General features: G+C 53.5%; 2 protein-coding genes across 4 annotated transcripts in view; both read right to left on the reverse strand.

The window, feature by feature from the left end:
* Atp1a3 (ATPase Na+/K+ transporting subunit alpha 3) overlaps positions 1-14,019 on the reverse strand; it is a 27,941-nt gene extending 13,922 nt beyond the window's left edge. The window contains exons 1-11 of one of the 2 annotated variants that reach the window (XM_021166048.2): positions 13,842-14,019; positions 9,156-9,242; positions 9,004-9,063; positions 8,658-8,861; positions 7,184-7,297; positions 6,937-7,071; positions 6,061-6,178; positions 5,680-5,948; positions 3,091-3,289; positions 2,905-3,014; positions 2,687-2,821 (exon numbers count right to left, since the gene is read on the reverse strand). In XM_021166048.2, the coding sequence (XP_021021707.1) occupies positions 2,687-2,821; positions 2,905-3,014; positions 3,091-3,289; positions 5,680-5,948; positions 6,061-6,178; positions 6,937-7,071; positions 7,184-7,297; positions 8,658-8,861; positions 9,004-9,063; positions 9,156-9,242; positions 13,842-13,847 (1,437 nt within the window). In that variant the 5' untranslated portion in view covers positions 13,848-14,019. The remainder of the gene's footprint in view (positions 1-2,686; positions 2,822-2,904; positions 3,015-3,090; positions 3,290-5,679; positions 5,949-6,060; positions 6,179-6,936; positions 7,072-7,183; positions 7,298-8,657; positions 8,862-9,003; positions 9,064-9,155; positions 9,243-13,841) is intronic. The other variant, XM_021166046.2, reaches the window with a different exon arrangement.
* Positions 14,020-17,959: 3,940 nt separating this feature from the next.
* The window catches only part of Grik5 (glutamate ionotropic receptor kainate type subunit 5), a 61,659-nt gene continuing 58,434 nt past the window's right edge, over positions 17,960-21,184 (reverse strand). The window contains exon 20 of one of the 2 annotated variants that reach the window (XM_021166366.1): positions 17,960-18,905. In XM_021166366.1, the coding sequence (XP_021022025.1) occupies positions 18,480-18,905 (426 nt within the window). In that variant the 3' untranslated portion in view covers positions 17,960-18,479. The remainder of the gene's footprint in view (positions 18,906-21,184) is intronic. The other variant, XM_029479516.1, reaches the window with a different exon arrangement.

Below are 21,184 nucleotides of genomic sequence, written 5' to 3' on the forward strand. Positions count from 1 at the left end.
CCTGGTTTCCATCCCTAGTCCCAACGAAAATTAAAACCTAATAGAAACCCCAAGTCAGTCAGTGAGAAACACTGCAGCCACACTGATAAAGAACTCAGCAGTTTCCCAAAAGGTGGTATCTGCCAACTGTCCACCTACAGATGAACAGACCAACAAGATGTGACATTCACACAATGGAATGTATCCTTTTTTCTCCCACAGCAGCTGGACATGGTGGCTCACATCTGCAACGGCAGAACTTGTGAGGCTGAGACAGAGAATCTCTGTGACTTTGAGTCTTGCCAGGAGGGCTGTACAGGGAGCTCCAGGCCAGACTGGGTTACCGTGTGAGACCTTGTCTCAAAAGAAAAAAGATTTAAAAGTCACAAGGAATGGCCAGGTGTGGTGGTGCGTGCTCAGGAGGCAGACGCAAGTGGATCTCTGTGAGTTCAAGGCCAGCCTGGACTACAGAGAAAGTTCCAGGACAGCCAGAGCTGTCTACATAGAGAAACCCTGCCTTGATGGAGGAAAAAAAGTCAGGAGGAAGCTGGTGGGATGGCCCAGTGAGTAGGGGTGTTTGCTGTGTAAGCCTGAAGACCTGAGTTCAATCCCTGGAACTTCCATATAGGTAGGAGAGAACTAACTCCCCCCTTCTCCATACACAACCCCCACCATCACACACACACAGTAATAAACATTTTAAAAAGAGAATGAGGCTCTGGTAGACATGTGGATGGATCCTGGAAAAAACTATTTTTTTTTTCTTTCGAGACAGGGTCTCTCTGTATAGCCCTGGCTGTCCTGGAACTCACTCTGTAGACCAGGCTGGCCTCGAACTCTCTCTCTCTCTCTCTCTCTCTCTCTCTCTCTCTCTCTCTCTCTCTCTTTCTTTCTTTCTTTTTGGATGAAATGTCCAGAACAAGAGACTCCACAGAGACAGAAAGTAGGTTAGTGTTTGCATAGGGCTGGGGGCAGGGTGTGCAGGCAGGCAAAGGTATGGGTGGTGGCTGACAGTGTGTAGGGTTTCTTTCTGAGGCGATAAAGATGATTTAAAACTGACCGTGTAGGTGGTTGCCTAAGTCTGAGTTCGCTAGCATAGGCGCTCGCAGTGAGTTGTAGCTACGCAAAACCGTTTGACTGAACGGGTATGCATCAAGCCCCATCTGCCCTCCTCTGCTTCCTGTCATGGTTCTTGCTCCTCTCAGAGTCATAACTGGGTCTCCCCCACAGAGCTCAGAGCCCCACAGCTCTGTATGCCTTGTCCTGGTTCCCTCACCCCATGGTTCAGGCAGGTTGTACTCCTGCCGCAGGACCTTTGCATGTGCTGTCTGAGCCCTCTTCCCTTTATACCCGGCAGGACTCCTCCTCTCATCCTTTGATTGTCTGCCCCCTAGGACTAGTGTGTCAGAAAGCAAGAGTCTCACTGTTAACCTCACCACCCCATGGACCCCAGTACCCAAAACAAGACCAAAAGGCTCAAAAACATATCTGGAAATTGTGTGGAAAATGCTACCCTTATGCTTGAGATAGTGGCCAGGACCCACCCTCTGCTGTAGGGCACTCTTTGCGCATGTGGCTCCCATTCCCCTCCCCTACTCTGGCTATCATCATCCTCACTCTTACAGATGGGAGCTTAAGCACTAACTAATAAAAAATTAATGTATTTCCCCAAAGCTGTAAGGGTGTGGGACAGAGGTGGCTACATCTGGGAATTATAGAGAAACCGCAAGATCCCTTCTGGCTGACCCAGTGCTACTGGGTCATGTAACTATGTCCTCCAGACATGACTGGCGCCATCATGGAACAGAGTTCCAGAAAGCCTTTACCCATGAAATATGCAGGATGGTACAGTGATGGCTAGGGCTGTGCTTATGGTGGTCAGTCGCTAAAGGCCCCTCATGGAAGGGTGGGAAGGGAAGAGTCACTGCCTCCCATCCCCGCCCGCTTGCCCGGGACTCTGCTTACGGGAGCTGGGACTCCAGTAACTCAGCATTCATGAGTCACCACCCACTCTGCATGGTGCAGTTGCTTTTGAGTCATTCCACCGTCCTGTAAGTAACTTCCCTCCCCTGCTCCTATAATTAACTCTAGGCATCCCATTCTTTCGTCAAGCTGGACCAGGATCATTTCTTTGGTCTGTTAGTGTCCTACCTGTCTGGACTGCATAGGTGTTTATTTATTTATTTTTCCTGTTTTGAGACAGGGTCTCATGTAGCCCAGGCTGGCCAGAAACTTGCTGGGTACCTGGGGATAGCTCTGATGCACTTACCTCCGCCTCCTCGGTGCTGGGATCACAGCCCTTACCACCATGCCTGACTTTGCTCCCTGTTTTAAGACATGCTCTAATGTAGCCCAGGCTGGCCTCAAATTCACTGTGTAGCTGAGGATAACCATGAACTTCTGATCCTCCTGCCTCTACCTTCCAAGCGCTGGGCTCACAGATGTGCACTAACACATCCAGCTCGAACAGATATATTTTATTACTATTATCATTTTTTTCTTTTTCAAGACAGGGGTTCTCTGTGTAGCCCTGGCTGTCCTAGAACTCACTCTGTAGAGTGGCCTCGGACTCATAGAGATATGCCTGCTTCTGTCTCCCAAGTACTGGGATTAAAAGTATGTGTCATTATGGCCCAGCTAAATAGATATTTCTTTATATCATCCCAGGAAAATACACACAGCACCAGGAACCAGAGTTCCCTCGTACCTGGTATTTGTTGGTCGAGTTGAATGGAATCTCAGCCACTTTCTTGTTCCGTTCTCGCATCAGCTTTACGGAACCCGAGGACAGCTCAATGCACTTAAGCAGGGCAGACTCGGAGGCATCACCGGCCACGTCCCTCTGCGGCAGGCAGGAGAGAGTCAGTCAGCAGTAGAGTGGGGAGGTGGGATGCAGGGTTGGGGTGGGCAGGCAGCTGCACCCACCTTGAGTACAGGGATGTTGTCCTGCCCGCCCTTGAAGACGGCACGGTTGCAGAGCCCGGCGATGTGGGACAGGGCCACCCAGGTGTGTGAGCTCTTGTCGAAAGAGGTCCCTGTGAGGAGTCACGTGTGAGGCTAAGAGGCTGCTGGGACGGGGTGCCCCGGTGCCCGCCCAGAGCCACCACAGACCTGACTGATCCTCTGTGGTGTCTGCTTCATGGATCTGGTTGTCAAACCACATGTGGGCGACGGTCATGCGGTTCTGGGTGAGAGTGCCGGTCTTGTCCGAGCAGATGGTGGATGTGGAGCCCAGAGTCTCCACCGCCTCCAGGTTCTTTACCAAACAGTTCTTGCGAGCCATGCGCTTGGCGGTCAGTGTCAGACACACCTGAAGGGCGGCAAAGGACAGGGCAACTGCACAGATGCCCACAGCTCACCTGCCCGGGCTCAGCTCAAATCATGGGGAGCACCCAGGGCTGTGGAGTGACTGTTCAATAGCAATGTTGGGGCCGCAGGGGGTGAACAATAGACAGACTCAGATGTGACCCCCAAACACACGGTAGAATGTTCTCGGAGGCTCAGAGATTAAGAGCACATAGTGTTCTTTCAGAGGACCCAAGTTTGATTGCCAACACCACATCAGGCAGCTCACGACTGCCTGTTTCTTCAGCTCTTGGTGATCCGATTGCTACCTCTCCAGCCCCGCCCCCAAATAAGTAACAATTAACATAAGAAAATAAAATGGTTAAAAAAAAGATTAGTATCTTTAAAAAGAAAAGAAAAGCCAGCAGTATCTACCAGAGTATCTACTGTATCTCTGTAGAGTGGCCTCGAACTCATAGACATCTGCCTGCCTCTGTCTCCCAAGTGCTGGAGTTAAAGTGTGAGCCACATAGCCCCGCTAAAGAGAAATTTCTTTATATCATCCCAGGAGAATTCCCACTGCACTCGGAGCAGGAAGGGTAAACTGGGGACTCAGGTGGAATATTATCTACTAATGAAAAAGAGTAAATTATTACTGTCCATAAGCGCATGGATGGAACTCAGTACGTTCAGTTAAAAAGAACCAGAGAGGGGGCTGGAGAGATGGCTCAGCTGTTAAGAGCACCGGCTGCTCGTCACTGACTTCAATTCCCAGCAACCACATGGTGGCTCACAACCATCTGGGATGAGATCCGATGCCCTCTTCTGGTGTGTCTGAAGACAGGGACAGTGTACTCATATACATAAAATAAATAAATAAATCTTTAACAACAACAACAAAACGAGCCAGATAAATGGGGTGGTGGTGGCTCACACATATAATAACCCCAACACTTGAAAGACAGAGGCAGGCAGATCTCTGTGAACTGGAGGCCAGCCTGGTCTACAGAATGAGTTCCAGGACACCCAGGCATATACAGAGAAAGCCCTGCATGAGACTATGATGAGGCTTTGTCTCAAGCCCACAAATGGCCTGGGCAGCTGAGGAGTTCTAGGCCTCTGATGGCGGCCGGGGAAGGGAAGGCCATTTCCTGCAGGGGCCAGTCTACCAACCTCCAGAGGACAGTTCCACACCTATGCATGTACAGGCCACACTAATGGGACTCAGTGAGTTATTAAAAACAGATATGAAGTTGAAGGAGTAGGGGTGGACCAGGAAGGAGTTATGGGGAAGAATTAGGGGTGGATACTGTCAAATACACAGTGTGGGAGTCTTAAGAATTAATAAAAACAAATTATATTAAAAGCAAAAAACAAGGAGAGAGAGGGAAGAAAGACAGAGGGAGGGAAGGATGGAAGGGCCATATTTAAGCAAAGCTCTCACTACATGTGTCTGGGGGTGGGGCTGATGACTGGGTCTCAGGGGTGGGGGTGGAACATTATTTTATTCTAAAAACGGAACAATGGGCTGGCGAGATGGTTCAGTGACTAAGAGTGCTTGCTGCCAAGCCTGATAACCAGAGCCCAAGACCCACACGGTGGAAGGAGACAAAGTTGTCTGCTGACCTCCACGTGGGGACCATGGTGTGTATGTACGTGGGGGCAGGCACAAACATGCACCGTGTGCCTTCATGCCTGGCCACACAAATGTAATCAATAAAAAAGAAAAACCTATACTTTCACTTTTGCCAGGAGTGGGCATATCCTGACTCTGTGGGGTGAATTAAAGGCACTAGGGGTAGGGGCTAGGCAGACAGCTCAGTGGTTAGGATCACTTGTTGCTCTTGCAGAGGTCACAGGTTCGATTCTCCACACCCACGTGATGGCTCACATCTGTCGTAATTCCAGCTCAGTGCTCAGTGCTCTCTTCTGACCTCCAGGGGCATCAGGTATTCGCATGGTGTATATTCACACATGACACTCATACACATAAAATAAAGTGATTTAAAAAAACAAAAAACAAAAAAAGTGGTGTACGCCTTTAATCCCAGCACTTGGGAGACAGGTGGATCTCTGAGAGTTCGAGGCTAGGTTGTTCAACAAAGAGAGTTCCAGGATAGCCAAAGTTACACAGAGAAACCCTATGTTGAAAAACCAAAATAAAATAAAATAAAATAAAATAAAAATAATAAGATAAAATAATCATGGTGGTGAGGAGCTGGAGAGACGGCTCAGCAGGAAGAGAGCCTGTTGCTCTTATAGAGGACCTGGGTTCTGTCCCTAACATGGTGACTCAGCCATTTGCAAACTCCAGTTCCAGGATCTCTGACACACCCACAGACCCAGGGAGCCTCATCCCCCTCCCTCAGACTTGGGGGTGATGCCCAGCTCCTCTCCCTTGGGGTTCAGCCTTACCGTGACAGTAGCCAGCAGCCCCTCTGGGACATTGGCCACAATGATGCCGATGAGGAAGATGACTGCCTCGAGCCAGGTGTAGCCCAGAATGAGGGAGAGGATGAAGAAGGAGACGCCCAGGAACACAGCCACGCCCGTAATGAGCTGGATGAAATGCTCAATCTCAATGGCGATTGGGGTCTTGCCCACCTCCAGGCCCGAGGCCAGGGTAGCAATGCGGCCCATGACGGTGCGGTCACCTGTGGCCACCACCACACCCCGAGCAGTGCCTGCAGGACCAAAGGGAGGGACTCAGGTCTGCTGGGCCTCAGAAGGCTGCAGGCACCCCACCTCCTGAGCAGCATCTCTGGCTTTGTGCCCTTGGGGTCCCCTCCCCTTCACCTTCCACGCAGTTGGTGGAAAAGAAGGTGATGTTCCGAGTCTCCAGGGGGTTGTCGTGTGTGCAGTCCGGGGAGCGGGTCTGAGGCTCAGATTCACCAGTCAGGGAGGAGTTGTCCACCTGAAGATGGAGCAGCGAGTTATGTCCAGCACAAGGCCCAGGATCAGAGAGCAAGGAAACAGGGGTGAGGGCGGGGATGGGGCTTGGAGTAAAGTCTATCCTAGGATATTACAGAAAAAAAACAGGGGAGCCCTGTTTGTCCTGAGGCATCTGGGAAATTGGAGGCAGGATGCTGAGAGAGAGTAGGCAGGAACAGGACCTTTGGCCCAGGCCAAAAATCTCTCAGAATTTCTGTGGGATGAGCCTAGACCTAGACTACTAGATCTGAAGGAAGACTAGGGCCTGGACTCCTGGGGCTGAGGGAAGATGGCTGGGCCTAAACTTCTGGGTCTGAGGGAGGAGCTCTGATATCTAGATTCTCAGTCTGAGAGAGGAGGACTGGGCCTGGACCCCTAGGTCTGGGGGAGGAGGCCTGGGCCTAAGCCCCTTGGTCTGAGGAAGGGGGACTGATATCTGGATTCTGGGTCTGAGGGAGGAGGGCAGGGCCTGGACTTCTGGGTCTGAGGGAGGAGGGCAAGGTCTGGACCCCTGGGTCTGAGGGAGGAAGGCTGGGGCCTGTACCCCTGGGTCTGAGGAAGGAGGGCTGGGCCTGGACCCCTAGGTCTGAGGGAGGAGGGCAGAGCTTGGACTTCTGGGTCTGAGGGAGGAGGGCTGGGGCCTGGAACTGGGGTCTGTCTGTAGGAGACATTCAGGGATTTATTTTCCCTCCTTATTCTTCAGAGAAAAAAATGGAGCTGGAACCCGAGGCATTGCCTCACCTTGCAGCCATGGGCCGAGATGATACGCAGGTCAGCTGGCACCCGGTCGCCACCCTTGATCTCCACCAGGTCCCCGACCACCACCTCCTCTGCATTCACCTGCATCTTTTCACCTTCCCGGATCACAAGGGCTTGCTGCGTGTGAGACACAGAACAGTCACCTGTCAACCTCTGTCTGCCAGGGAGGGAGTCCCTGGCATAGCCCACCTGGCCACTTCCTTCCGTCCCCTTGCCGAGCCCTCTTTACCTGGGGGACCATGTTCTTGAAGGACTCCATGATCTTAGAACTCTTGGCTTCTTGGTAGTAGGAGAAGCAGCCGGTGATGATCACGACTGCGGCCAGCACTATGCCCAGGTACAGCTGTGGGGACACAGCAGGACAGGGAGTTTACGGCAGCCCTAACTGCCCCCTGCCTCCATCCCGGGGTCACTGGAGTCTGCGAGGGAGCTTCGTGAACACATCTGTGTCCCTGTTCTCTCTGTGTCTGTCTGTCTGTCTGCTTGTGTGCCTGAAGGCCTCGCCTTGCAGTTGTAAAAATGTGTGTTTGAGTGTATTTGTTAGCCTGTCTTTTTGTGTTTATTTGTATTTGTAATTAATTAATTAATTTACTTATTTATTTGAGACGGTGTTTCTCTGGGTAGTCCTGGCTGTCCTGGAACTCACTAAACCAGGAAGATCTGAAACCCACAGAGATCTGTTTGCCTCTGCCTCCCAAGTGCTGGGATGAAAGGCAGGTGCCCCCACCGCCAGGCTCTGGCCTTGAACTTTTGATCCTTCTGGGTTAGAGTCCCTGATGCTGGCCTGACAGGTGTGGGCCATCATGCTGGCTCTACGGATCCTGGTTTTGTCCGGGTTGTGTGTGTGTGTGTGTGTGTGTGTGTGTGTGTGCACACGCGTGCGCATGCGTGTGCATATGTGCACACACTGTGGCACACTTATGGAAATCAGATGACATTTGGTATTGGTCTTCACCATCTACTTTGTTTGAGAGAGGGCCTTTTGGGTTTTGTTTGTTTTTTAAAAGATCTATTTATATATGTGTACATATACGCTTGCACACCATGGCGCCTGCTGCCATAGAGTTCAGGAGGGGGCATTGGACCCAACCCCTGGAACTGTAGTTATAGATGGTGGCAAGCGAGCAAGCGTTGGGAACTGAACCCAGGTCCTCTGCAAGGCAAGTTCTCCTAGTCACTGGGCCACCTCTCCAGCCCCGTGAAGCTTTGGTATTACAGATACATGCCAGTGCCCTGCTTTGTGTGGGCACTGGGGACTTAAGTGAGCCTCCCCCTGGTTGTACAGCCAGTGCCTTACTGATTAAGTCATTTCCCTAGCCAACATTTTTTGAGACAGCAGTCTGCTATTTAGCCTAGGCTGGACTTGAACTCATGACCTTCCTGCCTCAGTTCCCTGTGTGTGTGTGTGTGTGCAGGGGGGGGGGGGGTAACAGCTGCATGCCACCACACGTCCTGTATGAATGCAGAGAGCGGAGGCCAGGTTCTCATGAGAGCTTGCAAAATAGATACCCCACCACTGAGCCACACCCCAGCTGACTTAGGAGGCTGCAGGGAGCTGCAGTTTCTTTATTTTTGACCTTGTTTTCTCAGAGGCAATTGTGACAGTTGGATGGTGGGAGGTGGGGAGTCTAGACGGGCTGTGGGTGTGTTCCTCAATGTGTGGGGTTTTACACAGACAGGCCAGGGTGGTGGGGCACACTCACATTGTCACCGGAAGGGTCATCCTCCGTCCCTGCCTGGATGCCATAGGCCAGGAAGCAAAGGATTGCCCCGATCCACAGCAGGATGGAGAAGCCACCAAACAGCTGCCGGCAGAACTTGACCCATTCTGGGGTGGTGGGCGGTGGTGTGAGGGCGTTAGGCCCATCCCGGGCTAGGATCTCCTGGGCTTTACTGTGTGTCAGACCCTACAGAAGATATGGGGCTCATATAGAAACCTTCCCTGAGAAGCCCTGGCACCCCACATCAAAACAAGCACTCACGAGTACCCAGAGCCCTCCTCCCTCAGACCCAACCCCCAACATCAGCTCTGGCTCCGCCCATCCTCACCTGCACGCAGTCAGTATTGTATTTCCGGCAGACCTCTTCTACTGACATCTTGTGCTCTGTCTGAAGAATGGTTTGGGGGAGATTGTGAGACACAGGTTCTTCGGGCGGATGGAACGATTCTGGGATGGCACTAGCAAGGGAGCGGCACTTACCATAGCCACTTCCTTCTTGAGGTCATCCAGGTCCCGGCGCTCTTTGGCCTTGCTCTTCTTGGGCGAGCTCTTGTCATCTTTTTTGTCCTGCGAGGTGGCGACACGGTAGCTGTCAGAACCACCAGACTGCGGGCGAGAAGGGGTTCCAGAGCGACACCGGCCCTGCGTGCCCCGGCTCTCATCTTGGCCTGGCCTAGATGTCTCTATGTCTCTATGTCTCTCAGGGTCTCACTGTGTCTGCTTCCACTGAAGTTATCTTTGGGACTCAGGGTTCCTGTCTGTCTCTCATGTTTATGAATCTCTCCCCTTTGCCATTTTATTTTCAAAAAATCTTTTATTATTTACTTATTTATTTATTTAGTGTGTTTGCGTGGAGGTCAGAGGATAGCCTTTCATTGTGTGCTTGCGGGTCAAATGCAGGTCACCAGGCTAAAAGGAAAACCCCTTTGCTGCTCACTGAGCCTATTCTCTGGCTTATTATTATTATTGTTAATAATAATTCCAAAGATAATAATTATTATTTCCAATTATTATTGTTGTTATTATTATTAATCCCAATAATAATAGCTATTATTATTATTATTGGAAATGGACTCTTATTTTTTTAGCCAAGGCTCTCCCAGAAATCACTATAGATCCCAGATGAGAACTCATGACAATCCTCCTGCCTCAACCTCCCAAGTGGTGGGATTATGGTCATGAACTACCATATCCAGCTTGTGTGTGTGTGTGTGCACATGTACATTTGAGACAAAGTCCTATATAGTCTAAGCTGGCCTTGACCTCCCTACATAGTCAAGGCTAAAACTTGAATTTCTGATCCTCCTGCCTCCACCTCTACAGGGCTGGGATAACAGGCCTATACTACCATGCACTGTTTACACAGTGCTAGTGACTGACTGACAGAACCCAGAGCTCTGTGTAAGGCAGGCAGGCAGGCAGGCAGGCAGGTGCGCTGCCCACTGAGCTGCCCTCCCAGCACTCTGTGTATCCTTCGTCTTCTCCTTGGGCCTCTTGAACTTTCCGGATTTTGTGGCCAACTCTCCTTCTCTTTTGATCTGTATTTCTAACTTGCCAGCTCATCTCTGTCTCTTTCTACCCCTGCCCCCTCGCCTAGCTGTGCCTCATCTTGGCAGCTCTTCTCCTCTCTCTCTCCCCTCCTTTGATGCTGTCTCTGAGTATGAGCCTACCTCATCTCTCTTTAGTCCCTGGCTCTTCCCATCCCCGAGTCTCTGGGCTCCTCTCTTTCCCAGAGTCTGCTGGGATCGCAGATCGTCTCTGAGGGCCTGTGTTGACTGTTGATTTGCTCTGTCTGGGCGTTGCTGTTGTCATCTCTTGAGAGTATTTCCTGAGGTCACTGTCTAGTTCTCGCCTCTCTTCTCTGGGTTGTCTGTCACTCTAGATCTTTCTCTCTGTCTCTCTCTGTCTCTCTCTCTGTCTCTCTCTGCTGCTATCTCATTCTGGAGTCTTCCTCTCTCCCTCCCTCTATGTATCTCTGTCTCACTCTAGAGTCTTCTCTCTTTCTCAGAATATTCTGTCTGTCTGTCTGTCTATCTGACTATCTATCTATCATCTATCTATCTATCTATCTATCTATCTATCTATCTATCTATCTATCTATCTATCTATCTCCAGCAGGTGTCTCACTATGTAGAACAAGCTAGTCTCAAATTCCTGATGTCCTTCTCCTGCCTCTTAAATGTCTGTCTGTCAGGCATGAGTAGGATGCCCAGCTCTGTGTCTGTGAGTCTGTCTCTCCCTGCTCTACTTATTTCTCTCTTCCTGCCTTTGGTACCTGCTTTTCCAGCACAAGGTCTCCGTGGAGGTCACTGCCTGTCTCCCCAGCTCTTTGTTTGACCTGAGACTGTGGATGTCTCAAAGGACTCAGACGATCTTGGGAGACCACACACACACATACACACACACACACACACACACAGAGCCAGTCAAATCATGAGAGGAGAGGGCACTCCAAATGACATGGGAGGCAGTGTGCCACCTGTAAGTAGTCATTCCCAAGAGACTTCATGGACAAGATGTGAACCTGACTTCTCTCCTGCAGACAGCTGTGTACTGCAGACAGTCTTGAACAGGGCATGGGCATGCTCTGCCCTCGAGGAATAAGTAGGAATTGGGAGGGGTAGATTTGGGGTACGGAAGAGCAAGAAAAAAAGCCTTAGGTCTGAACTGAATTCTTATTTGGTGGCCTGGGCAGGTGGGGAGCGTGGTGTCCAAGGCTGGCAGGAGAGGTGGGCTGAGGCAAAGGGATGCTGACAGATCCTGCAGGCCCAGGGCCAAGCTGGGATCGGAGGCTCAGTGCAGCTCAGCGCTAATCTCCTCGTGACCTTGTAGCAGCCAGACTTGCCTGCTGTCTGCCCCCAGACCCAGAGCTGCCTTCAGAACATAGGGAAGGGCTGTAGCCCTGGAAGCCTGGGAACGCCAAGGAAGAGTGCACTGGGGAGCTGGGAGCTTGGCTCCAGGCCAGCCCTGCAGCAATACTGCGTCTCAGACAAGGAGGCACGGAGGCACGGAGACTTGGGAAAGAGAGGCTGATCCTCCATCCGGAGCTATGGGCTGCAGGGCATTGTGTCAGCCCCTGCAGATGAGGCAGACATGTGGAGGGATGTGAAAACAGCCAGTCTTGAGGTCAAGGGGAGAAGTGAGCAGGGTGGCAGGGGAATCAGCTGCCCTGTCCCCTAATCACTGGGAGCTGCAGTGTGGGTCTCTATAAGAAATAAAGGGCTCGACTTCTGGCTCCGACACAGAAGGTCTGGGGCCTAGACTCCTAGGTGTGAGGGAGGATGCTGGGCCTGGCCTCCTGAGTCTGAGGTAATGGGTTGAAGGCCTGAACCCTCATATCTGAGAAGAGAAGACTGGGAGTTCAGTCCCCTGGGAGGACATTCGCATCCATGTCCCCAGGGACCAAGCCTCAGCTCCTTCTTGCCCTTGCCATGAGCAGATTCCCCTAGGGTGGCTTCCATCTGTTGGCATGAGGAACTGAGGCGTTCCCAGGAAAGAAAGGAAGTTCAGATGGGCACACTGCAGGGTGGGAGCACCTCTAGGGGTGGGGGCTCTGCCTGCCTCATTGCAGCCTGCCACTGCAGCTCCTAGCCATTTTCCACGGCGTCCATCCACCTCCTTGAAACCTGCATGGCTCACGCAGCTTCTGCCCTCCCCACCCCCATCTCGGGGTACCTGCCACAGTCTTTTCTAAAACCTTGACCAAGGCCTACCTTGACCTCCCGGTCTAACAACCTCTGCCTCTTCTTTCCACTACTCAAGTGTATTTTTTATTTGTTTGTTTGTTTGGTTGGTTGGTTGGTTTCTTTCAGTTTCTCCTTTGGTCTCTCTGTGTCTTTCCAGGTCTGTCTCTCTCTTTGTCTTGATGTCTTGTCCCTTTTTTTTGGTTTTCAATGTCTCTTTCTGTTTCTGCCTTGTCTGTCTCTCACATCTAAATCATTTCCTTCCCTTCCCATCCCCATTTCTCTAAAACCCCCCTTTCCCAAAGCCCTGCGCCCTCTCTTCTCTCCCAACCATCTGTACCCCCACTTCATTCCACTTACCTGAAAGCCATCACTGACTCTCACTTCCCCCTTTCTCTCCTAACCCTCCCCCAACTAGTCCTCCCTCCCATCCCCCCTCACCCACCCAGCCCACAGATCTGCAGCTCCATCCCCCATCTTCATCCGTAGGCCCTTCATCCGCCATCTTTCTCCCCACCGTTCATTTTCCCTTTGGCTCCCCATGCTGACCCCTTTCTCTTTACGGGGGGGGGTCCCCCAATCCATCCACTTCCTTCCCTGACAGCCCTCCCCAAGTCCCACCCCAGACACACAGGGAGGAATCCAGAGCTGCAGCAGGGGTCAAGTGGTCGGTCAAGGAAGGAGGCTGCATCTGCTGGAGAGATGCACAGACAGAGAAGGACACACGGACACGGTGGCAAGGACATAGCAGGCATGCGAGCTCCCCCCACCCCCACCACACGGCTGTGCTTGCACACCCTCAGCCAGGCACTTGTCTGCCAGCCATCTCCTGCTCCTCCCCCTCTTCCCAGCCCTCATGTCTGTACGCCCCCCCCCCGCCCCCCAGATTAGGGGCTGCGAAACCTCTGCAGCCCCAGGTCTGTCACTGCAGATCACCCTTATCCAGGTCTGCAAGGAGAAAGAGAGGTCATCTTATGTCTAACTCATAACCTGTATCTGTCTCCATTGAACCAGGGGAGGGGATGGGGTCTTGATGACCCCTAAACACTGGCATAGCTCTCAGACACACCCAGACAGGTTGCGGGCTTCGAGATGGGAGGGGGTGCACAGATGGCTGCAGACCCTGTTAGGGCTGCATTAATTAAGCCGGAAGCACGCGCACACGCATTCGCCCTCAAGCATTTGCACTCGTGCCGCCACACTCATGCAAGGGGCACACGAGCAACCGCACAAGGTCAAACCGAGATGCTAAGGGCCAGCCCTCCGCCCCCTGTGGACAAAGCCACCAACATGCGCCACAGATCCCCCTTCGACTCCATAGCCCACTCTCCAGCCACACAAACTAGTCAGGTCAGCCGGCTCCCGGGTCCCCGCAGACTCGGCCCCAGGGCTCAGGAGTGCAGGAGCCCCCAACTCCGGCACACAGCCAAAGTCACTGGACACGATGTCACGCACACAGCGTCCACCCGACCCCTGCACCTACCCCCATCTTGGCGGCTCCGCGGGAAGAGCGGCGTTCAGACTGATGAGCGGTGGCCGCAGGATGGGCTCAGGCGCGGGCTCGGGCTGGGGGCCTCTGCAGCGCCCGCGCCGCGGTGGGAGCGTGCGTCTGTCGGTCCGTGGGTCCCACCGCACAGAGGCTGCGGCGGCCGGGGCCTCCGCCTCCTCATATGCCCGCGCCCGCGGGGGGAGGCGGCTCCGGCCAATCAGGAGCAGCACTGAGCAGACGGACAGCTTGCGGCCCGGCCCCCAGTACTGCAGCTGTACTCCCCCTCCCCCCCCTCACCGCTCCAACCTTGTTTCTGCAAAGTGGTGGCTACAGAGAAGCTGAGCACAGTGGGGGGCGGGGGATACCGGACATCCCCAGGGTGGGGACTCAGAGACCCCCCTCAATATAGGGAGGGACCTTAGGGACCGAGGCTTTGAGGGTGGAGGCACCTGGAATCTGCCTCCTTCTGGGAGTGGGGTGGATACAGGGTGGGAGGAAAGGCCCAGTGAATTGCAGTAATGCAGGGCCCCAGAGTGCCACCATCTTGCAGTATGTAGAGGGGACCCCAGGAGTCTATGTTTGACACTGTTCAGGAAGAAGATAGTGCCTGATGGGGAGACATGTGGAGGGGTGTTGTGGAGGTGGGAGGGGGCCCTAATATCCTCTGCTGTGTCCCCATGACTGAACTATCAAAGACGTATCACCACACACAGCACAAAGGAGACACAACAAAGCCAGAAGAACATACCAGGAGGCCCTGGAAATGCCCCCACCACAGTTAGGTACCACCATCACCTCCACGTATACCACCAAAGACTCTCAACCACATCCCAGTCACACCACACACACACACACACACACACACCACCACCATCACCACCACTGTGATCTTTCAACCAGAGGCTCAAAAACCAGCAAAAGGAGAATCTATAAAGAGCTCACACCCATCACACCACAACAGAAACCCAGTCACGATGCGGAAGTGCTGTGGAGAGCCCACGCCCTCAGAACACCACCTCACAGACTCCCATCACACACTGCACCACAGCTGACCTTGCACCATCTCACACAGAGAGCCAAGAGATTGCTTCACTTAGCACCATTGCGCAAGCATAAGACCCACATTTCCTCCAGACACTCACAGAGGCCTCTGTGGCCACTGGCGCACAAGCATACAATACCATCAAACATACTTGCACATACCCAGGTGTGTTTGGGGCATGAGAAAAGGCTTACTGTACAAACAGGCCAGATAACTGCTGTGAATGACAGGCAAAAAAGTGCACACACTCACACATAACAGAGTCATTCAGAACTCAGCCACGAGAGACCATCTCACACATCCTACATTACTGCGCTGTCATGATGCAGGAGTTTGTTGCACCTTCAAACATATCCCAACGCTCCTGCCCACACACCACACCCACATCCCCGGGTGTATAAAAGGATGCGCTTGTGTCCCGCCTCCTGCTTGTCCATGCTCTCAGGCCTGCCTCTCACACACAGCACCCATTATCCTCCTCATCCGAGCCCGAGGAGTCAGTCTCCTATGCCCACCTTGACAACACTTTGCTCATGGGAACATTTTAGACTCTCCCTGGGGATGCTGGTAGAAGACGGGTGGGGAACGAGAACTCTGGCCAGGAGCAGGGAGTGAGTTGACTCTGCAGGGTTTGCTGCATGTTAAGATTAAGGATCTGATGGCCATGGTGAAACATGCCTTTAATCCCAGCATTCAGAGAAGCAGTCTTTATGGCAGATCTTTATGAGTTCAAGGCCAGCCAGGTCTTCACAGAAAACACCAAGACAACCAGGAAATACATGGTGAGACCTTGCTCCAAAATGGGTTTGAGGAGTAAGATGATTCTGACCTCAAGGGGACATGGGAAACGAGGGACGCAGAGACACAGAGCGATGGCCTTGGGCAGGAATAGAGATAGTACCACATTAGAAGGAGGAAGGGGGCTTCCCCCAGCACCTAGAGCTTCATCACAACCCTGTTCTCTGGCCCATTCCCATCCCTCCTGCGGTCCCCTGTTGCCATGGTAACAGGGAGGCTGACTCTGCAGCAAAGGAGGTTGGGCCTGCAGATCCGGCTTGTTGCCATGGAGATGAGGGAAGGTGAAGGAGCCCCACCTTTCAGCGCAGGTGCATGGCTCTCAGACACCCCTTCCTCAAGTCTGTTCCTCACCCCTGGGATGGAGGGATTTTTACCAACTTTTATTCATTTATCCTTTCCTTCTCTCAAGATGTAATAAGCCTGGAGGTCTGTGCCTGGTCCACAGAGGACAGGTTAGAGATGCAGGGAAGGGCTGGGGCGGGTGGAGGCAGGAGGGTCGTAGATCTCAGGAGATGCATGCTCCTCCTGTCTTCTAACTGGGCTGGAGGTCCCACCCCAGACACAGGCTCAGGCTCCTTCATATAATTCTTCCTTAGACACAAGGCTGACTAAACTGATGACTGGTGCATAACGCTCCCAATGCGAGACTCTGCAGAAGGGGGGGGGGGTAGGGAGACTTTGGAAGGTCACAGGGATGGAGGAGGGCGGGAGAGCTCAGTGAGAGGAGGAGGAAGGGGGAGAGAGAGAAGAGATACGGACAGGAACCACCCAGACACAGAAGCATGACAGAGGATTTGCAAAGGCAGAGATGAACGAACAGCCAGGGAGACTGTGGCAGGCATGTTCAGTGAGGGTGACAGAGACACGGGGCACCTTAGATTGCTGGGCAGAGGATAGGTTTGCCAAATGTAGAGAGAAAAAGAGGATAAATTCGGTGGGTTCAAAAATACAGAAGAGCACAAAGAGAGGGGGGTGCAAACAGAAAAATCCGCAATGACAGCCACTTCAACTGCATCCAGCCCCAGGACAGGGTGATTAATCAGTCTCTTAGAGATACGGAGACAGCAAAGCCGCTGGGTCTGGCCTGGGATGACACACACACCAAAAGTCTGAGATACAGAAGCGGCCAAGTGGAGACTGAGGACACCGCACGAAGCAGCCTGACACGGGAGGGCGGGGGGAAAGGGGGACCTTGGGGCGTGTCCTTCTGCAGGGGGACCACGGAAGGCTATGAGCCTGGTATGGGCGGCGGGGTGCTGAACGGACAGCTCCCGAGTCCTTGTAAAGGTTGAAGGGCGGGCTTCGCCAGCTGCCGGTTCTTAATCTGGTCTTCTTCATCCTTCCGGTCCCCTCGGGTCTTCCTTTAGCTTTCTATGTCTTTCTGTCTGTCACCTTAACCCCCTGTGCCCTTTCCCTTCCCTGTTTCATTTGAATCGCGCTCCCAGGAATGTGTCCCCTTCTGCAATCTCTTCGCCTCTCAGAGTTTCTCTCTCTCTCTCTCTCTCTCTCTCTCTCTCTCTCTCTCTCTCTGCCCACCCTCTTCTCGCCTCTCTTTCCAGCCCTCACCCATTCTGCCCGCATCAAGATCTTTTCCCTCTTCTCTACCCGTCTGCTTCTTCCCCGCCCCCGCTGCATTTCTCTCCCGTTTCTGCTCGGCCTCGTTCTGGTTCCCGCTGTGTGACCTTCAGTCGTCCTTTCTCCAGAGAAACCTCCAGAGTCGTGAGGAAGGCGGGGACAGAAGGCAGACCCACCATTCTCTCTGCTCAACCATCCCTCAGTCCCCTTCCCCCTCTTCCCCTTCCTCACGTCCTCTCTTGAGGGCTGGAGAGAGATATGACTTCAAGGGCTAGTCATTCTTGAAGGTGGCTTCACAGGGGTCACACACACGACTCCCAAGTTCTCAATTCACTATAGCCCAGTCCCACATTCTCACTATAGGGGCCACCTCCGGCTTTAACAGGAACAATTCCCAGGCTCTCCCATCCCCCCAGCCCCATCTGGTTTCGTTCTTTCGAGTCTTCCCTCCCAATTACTCCGCCTTCTCAGATCCTGCATCTCTCCATCTGTCTCAGGGTCTCTGTCGCAGCCTCCTTCTGTCCTGAGAAGGTCAATGGAGAGGGGGCGGCTGCTGGGACCTGAGCTGACCTGCATGCAGCGGGCATTGTGCAAGGTGGCGAGTGTGCAAATCTCTTGCTGTTTTCGGTAAACTCCCAGGGTCTAAAAACGTCCGTTGACCTCCCTCCCCCAGAAAATAAAACCCAGGTATTCCCAGTTTTGGGGTTTTGTTCTTTTTTTTATTCCAACAGGACTGGGATGTGGCAGGGGGAGGTATAGGGGCCCAAGAGACCCTCTCCCTGGGGGCGTCTCATAGAAATTTCTGAGGTTTCTCCCCCCAAAAAAGAGAGAAAGAGAAGAGAGGGGCACCAGGGGACACCCACATGTCCAGAGGCCCTCCCCACCTCCAGAAGTGTGGAGAGCCGTGTCAAGTCTTGGGGCATCTGGGCAGTCCCAGGTTGGGGTCCTCCCCGCGGACCGCTTTCCAACTCCGGGAGCAGCCCCCACAGTCCGCGACCCTTAGAGTCCTCGGTCTCTGCGCTCCTCCCGCCCACGGTGCGGGATGGAATGCGGGCGTCCGCGACACCCTCGCTCAAGTCCACTAGGAGGCGCAGGCCTGCTCCGGAGCCGGGCTCGGACTTCACCAGGAATTGAAGGCAAAATCGCGGCGTCCTGTCCGTCTGGGGCGCATCGCGTCCCTGCAGTCAGTCGGGGCGCACGCCCGGCCCCGTCCACGGTCATTCGTGCTCGGTCAGCTCGCGGGGTCCGGTGGGGCCTGGCCGCGGCCGAGGCGGGCTGGTGGCTTCGGCTGGGGTGCCCAGGCCACGTGGGGGCGCCCCGGCCCCCGAAGCTCGCAGCGCCTGGATGCGCCTGCACTCCTGGCAGACGCGCACGTGCGTGCAGGGCGTGGGAGCCTGGGGCCGGGGTCCCCCAGGAGGTCCGGGGTCGTCCAGGAGGCGCTGCGGACCCCCGTGCGCGCCCGCGTCCCCGCCCGCGCCGGCCGAGTAGAGCTTGCCGTTGCTGAGTCGCATCTCGCGGACTGCGCGCAGCGACAGCAGGGCCCGGCTCGGGCCACCAGGGCGCCGGCGCCGGCGGGAACGCGAGGTCTTTCGGCAAGACACGGCGTGGCGTAGCTCCTGCAGCATCTCCTGGCACACCGACACCTGGGGGCGGTGGGACAGTCACTTCGAGGCCCGCCGCGTCCTCCCTTTCCACCCCCACCTCTTTTCTGCACCTTCTGCACCTCTCCCCTCCCAATTCTGTTCCTTCCTCCAAGGCTTTCACTTCCTGTACCGCACCCCCACCATCCCCTGTATCCCTCTCTCGGCTCCATCTTTCCTTGGGTTTGTCCCTGACTCTGCCTTTTACTTTCTGACTCTTGTCTTTCCAAACAAGATGCTCTGGCTGCCATGAGCACTCCACACACCATTTCTGCCCCACACTACTACAAGGCATATTTATTGAGTGCCAGGCACCCGCGTTATAGAAAAGAATAAAACAGAACTCTTAGGACTTGGGATATAGGTCAGCGGTAGAGGGCTTGCCCAAAACGTCTAAGGTTCTGGGTTCCAAACCCAGGAATCGAGGGAAAATCAAAAGCCAAAACCAACCAACCAAACAAACAAACAACCAAAAAACCCGCCCCCAGCCCTCCTTAAGTATGCAGAGACAGAAAAGAACAAATATAAACATAGACACTTTGTCAGATAAGTGCTTCAGAGAAATAACACAGGTAGAGTGTGGGTGGGCAGGATACTGTCTCTGAGGCAGGGCAGATGAGGAAGCCCTAAGTGAGACCTTTATGTAAAGGGTGTGCCCCGTGAAAAAGGACCTGGGCATTCTCCAATGCAAAGGTACTGAGTGAGGCGAGGCCTGGCTTGGGAGGAACCAGGGGAGAAGGAGATGAGGCCAGAGGGTGGAGACCAGCTGGGTCAGGCCACTAGACCATTACAAGGCTTTTGATTTACTCCAGGGTCCAACAGGAGCCACTGGAGAGCTCAAGTAGAGGGCTGCTGGCTCTGTCAGATCGCTTGAGCTGTGCTGAGGACTGACTAGAGGGAGACAAGGTGAGCAGGAAGCCCTGTGAGGGGGCTGTGGATATTATCATCCCTACTCCGGCAGGCTGGAGCAGGGGGATTTGAGCCAACTCCACTCGGGGCTCTGCCTGGGGGTGGGGGTGGGGGCTGAGTGCAAGCTCTGACACTTGGCATTACATTACTGCACTCTCACGCACCCCAGAGGACATCAGAGAAGGTGCTGCATTTACAAACTTTGGAGCTGGGTGTGGTGACACGTACCTGAAATCCCAGCGCTTTAGAAGCTGAGACAGGAGAATCACTATAAGTTTCAGGCCAGCATGAGCTACACAGTGAGTTCCAGCAGGGGCTACATAGCAAGACCTTGTCTCAGAAATCCAAACTGAGGTCAGGAAGATGACTGAGCCATGGAGTCTGATGGACCCACATGGCAGAGGGAGAGAACTGAATCCCAAAAGTTGGCTTCTATTGCCACACTCAGATCCAAACTCTGGGTTATGATGTACAGATGCACATCCGAAATTACAGATAAATAAACAAAACTAAAACAAAAACCAAACCAACAATAAATGTTGGAGTGGGGGGAAATGCACATTTGGGCGATATGGTGTCTAGTCTCTAAGTCTCGCCCCTCAGTCCTCTCTGACATTCCATCAGGGTTGCTCTGAGTGACAGGATGTGGCTAGAATGGGCTATTTCCTGCCTGCCTCGCTCCTGCTTGGATCACTTGCTGGCGGACATGAGCTGCAGAGGGCACTTAGGCAGCCCCGAGGAGAGGCCCTCCTTCGAGGAACTGAGCGGCCTGCTGCCAGCCGCCACTAAGTGTATGCATTATGCTTTTGATTCTTGACTCGGGGTGTTTGATGTCCCAGGATCTTACAGGAGGGTGGAAGGCTGTATCTCTGAGAACCAGCCAAGTTTTAGAGACCAAACATACAGACCAAATAGTAGTGAATCTAGAGAGGCCTGGGGTTGCTGACATTTGACCCTAGCTTCTTAGAAGGCTGAGGCAGGAGGATTCAAGGTCAAAGCCATCCTGGGCTGAGGGGTGAACTCAAGGCCAGACAGGAGACTTAGTGAGACCCTGTCTTAGAAAGTAAAATTCGAGGGTGAAGATGAACCTAAGCAGCTCAGTGGCAGGGTAGACATAAGGGCTTTGTGGTAGACGTCTGCCCGGCACACGTGAGGCCCTGGGCTCTAGCCTCAGTACCACACATACTAAGCAAGCAAACCAACAAACAGTCCCCATATTCCAAACCTACCAACATGATTCAAAACAGCCAGTCCCTCCTCTGTCCTTTCTCCTATCCTAGATTCCCTGTTCCCTTCTCTGTTGTATTTATACTCTGCCCTGCCTTTCCCAGGGAAACCATAGTGAAATCTGGCCCAGCCACTTCCTCCCCTGC

Source organism: Mus caroli, chromosome 7 (assembly GCF_900094665.2).
Source record: "Mus caroli chromosome 7, CAROLI_EIJ_v1.1, whole genome shotgun sequence".
Taxonomy (NCBI): Eukaryota; Metazoa; Chordata; class Mammalia; order Rodentia; family Muridae; genus Mus; species Mus caroli.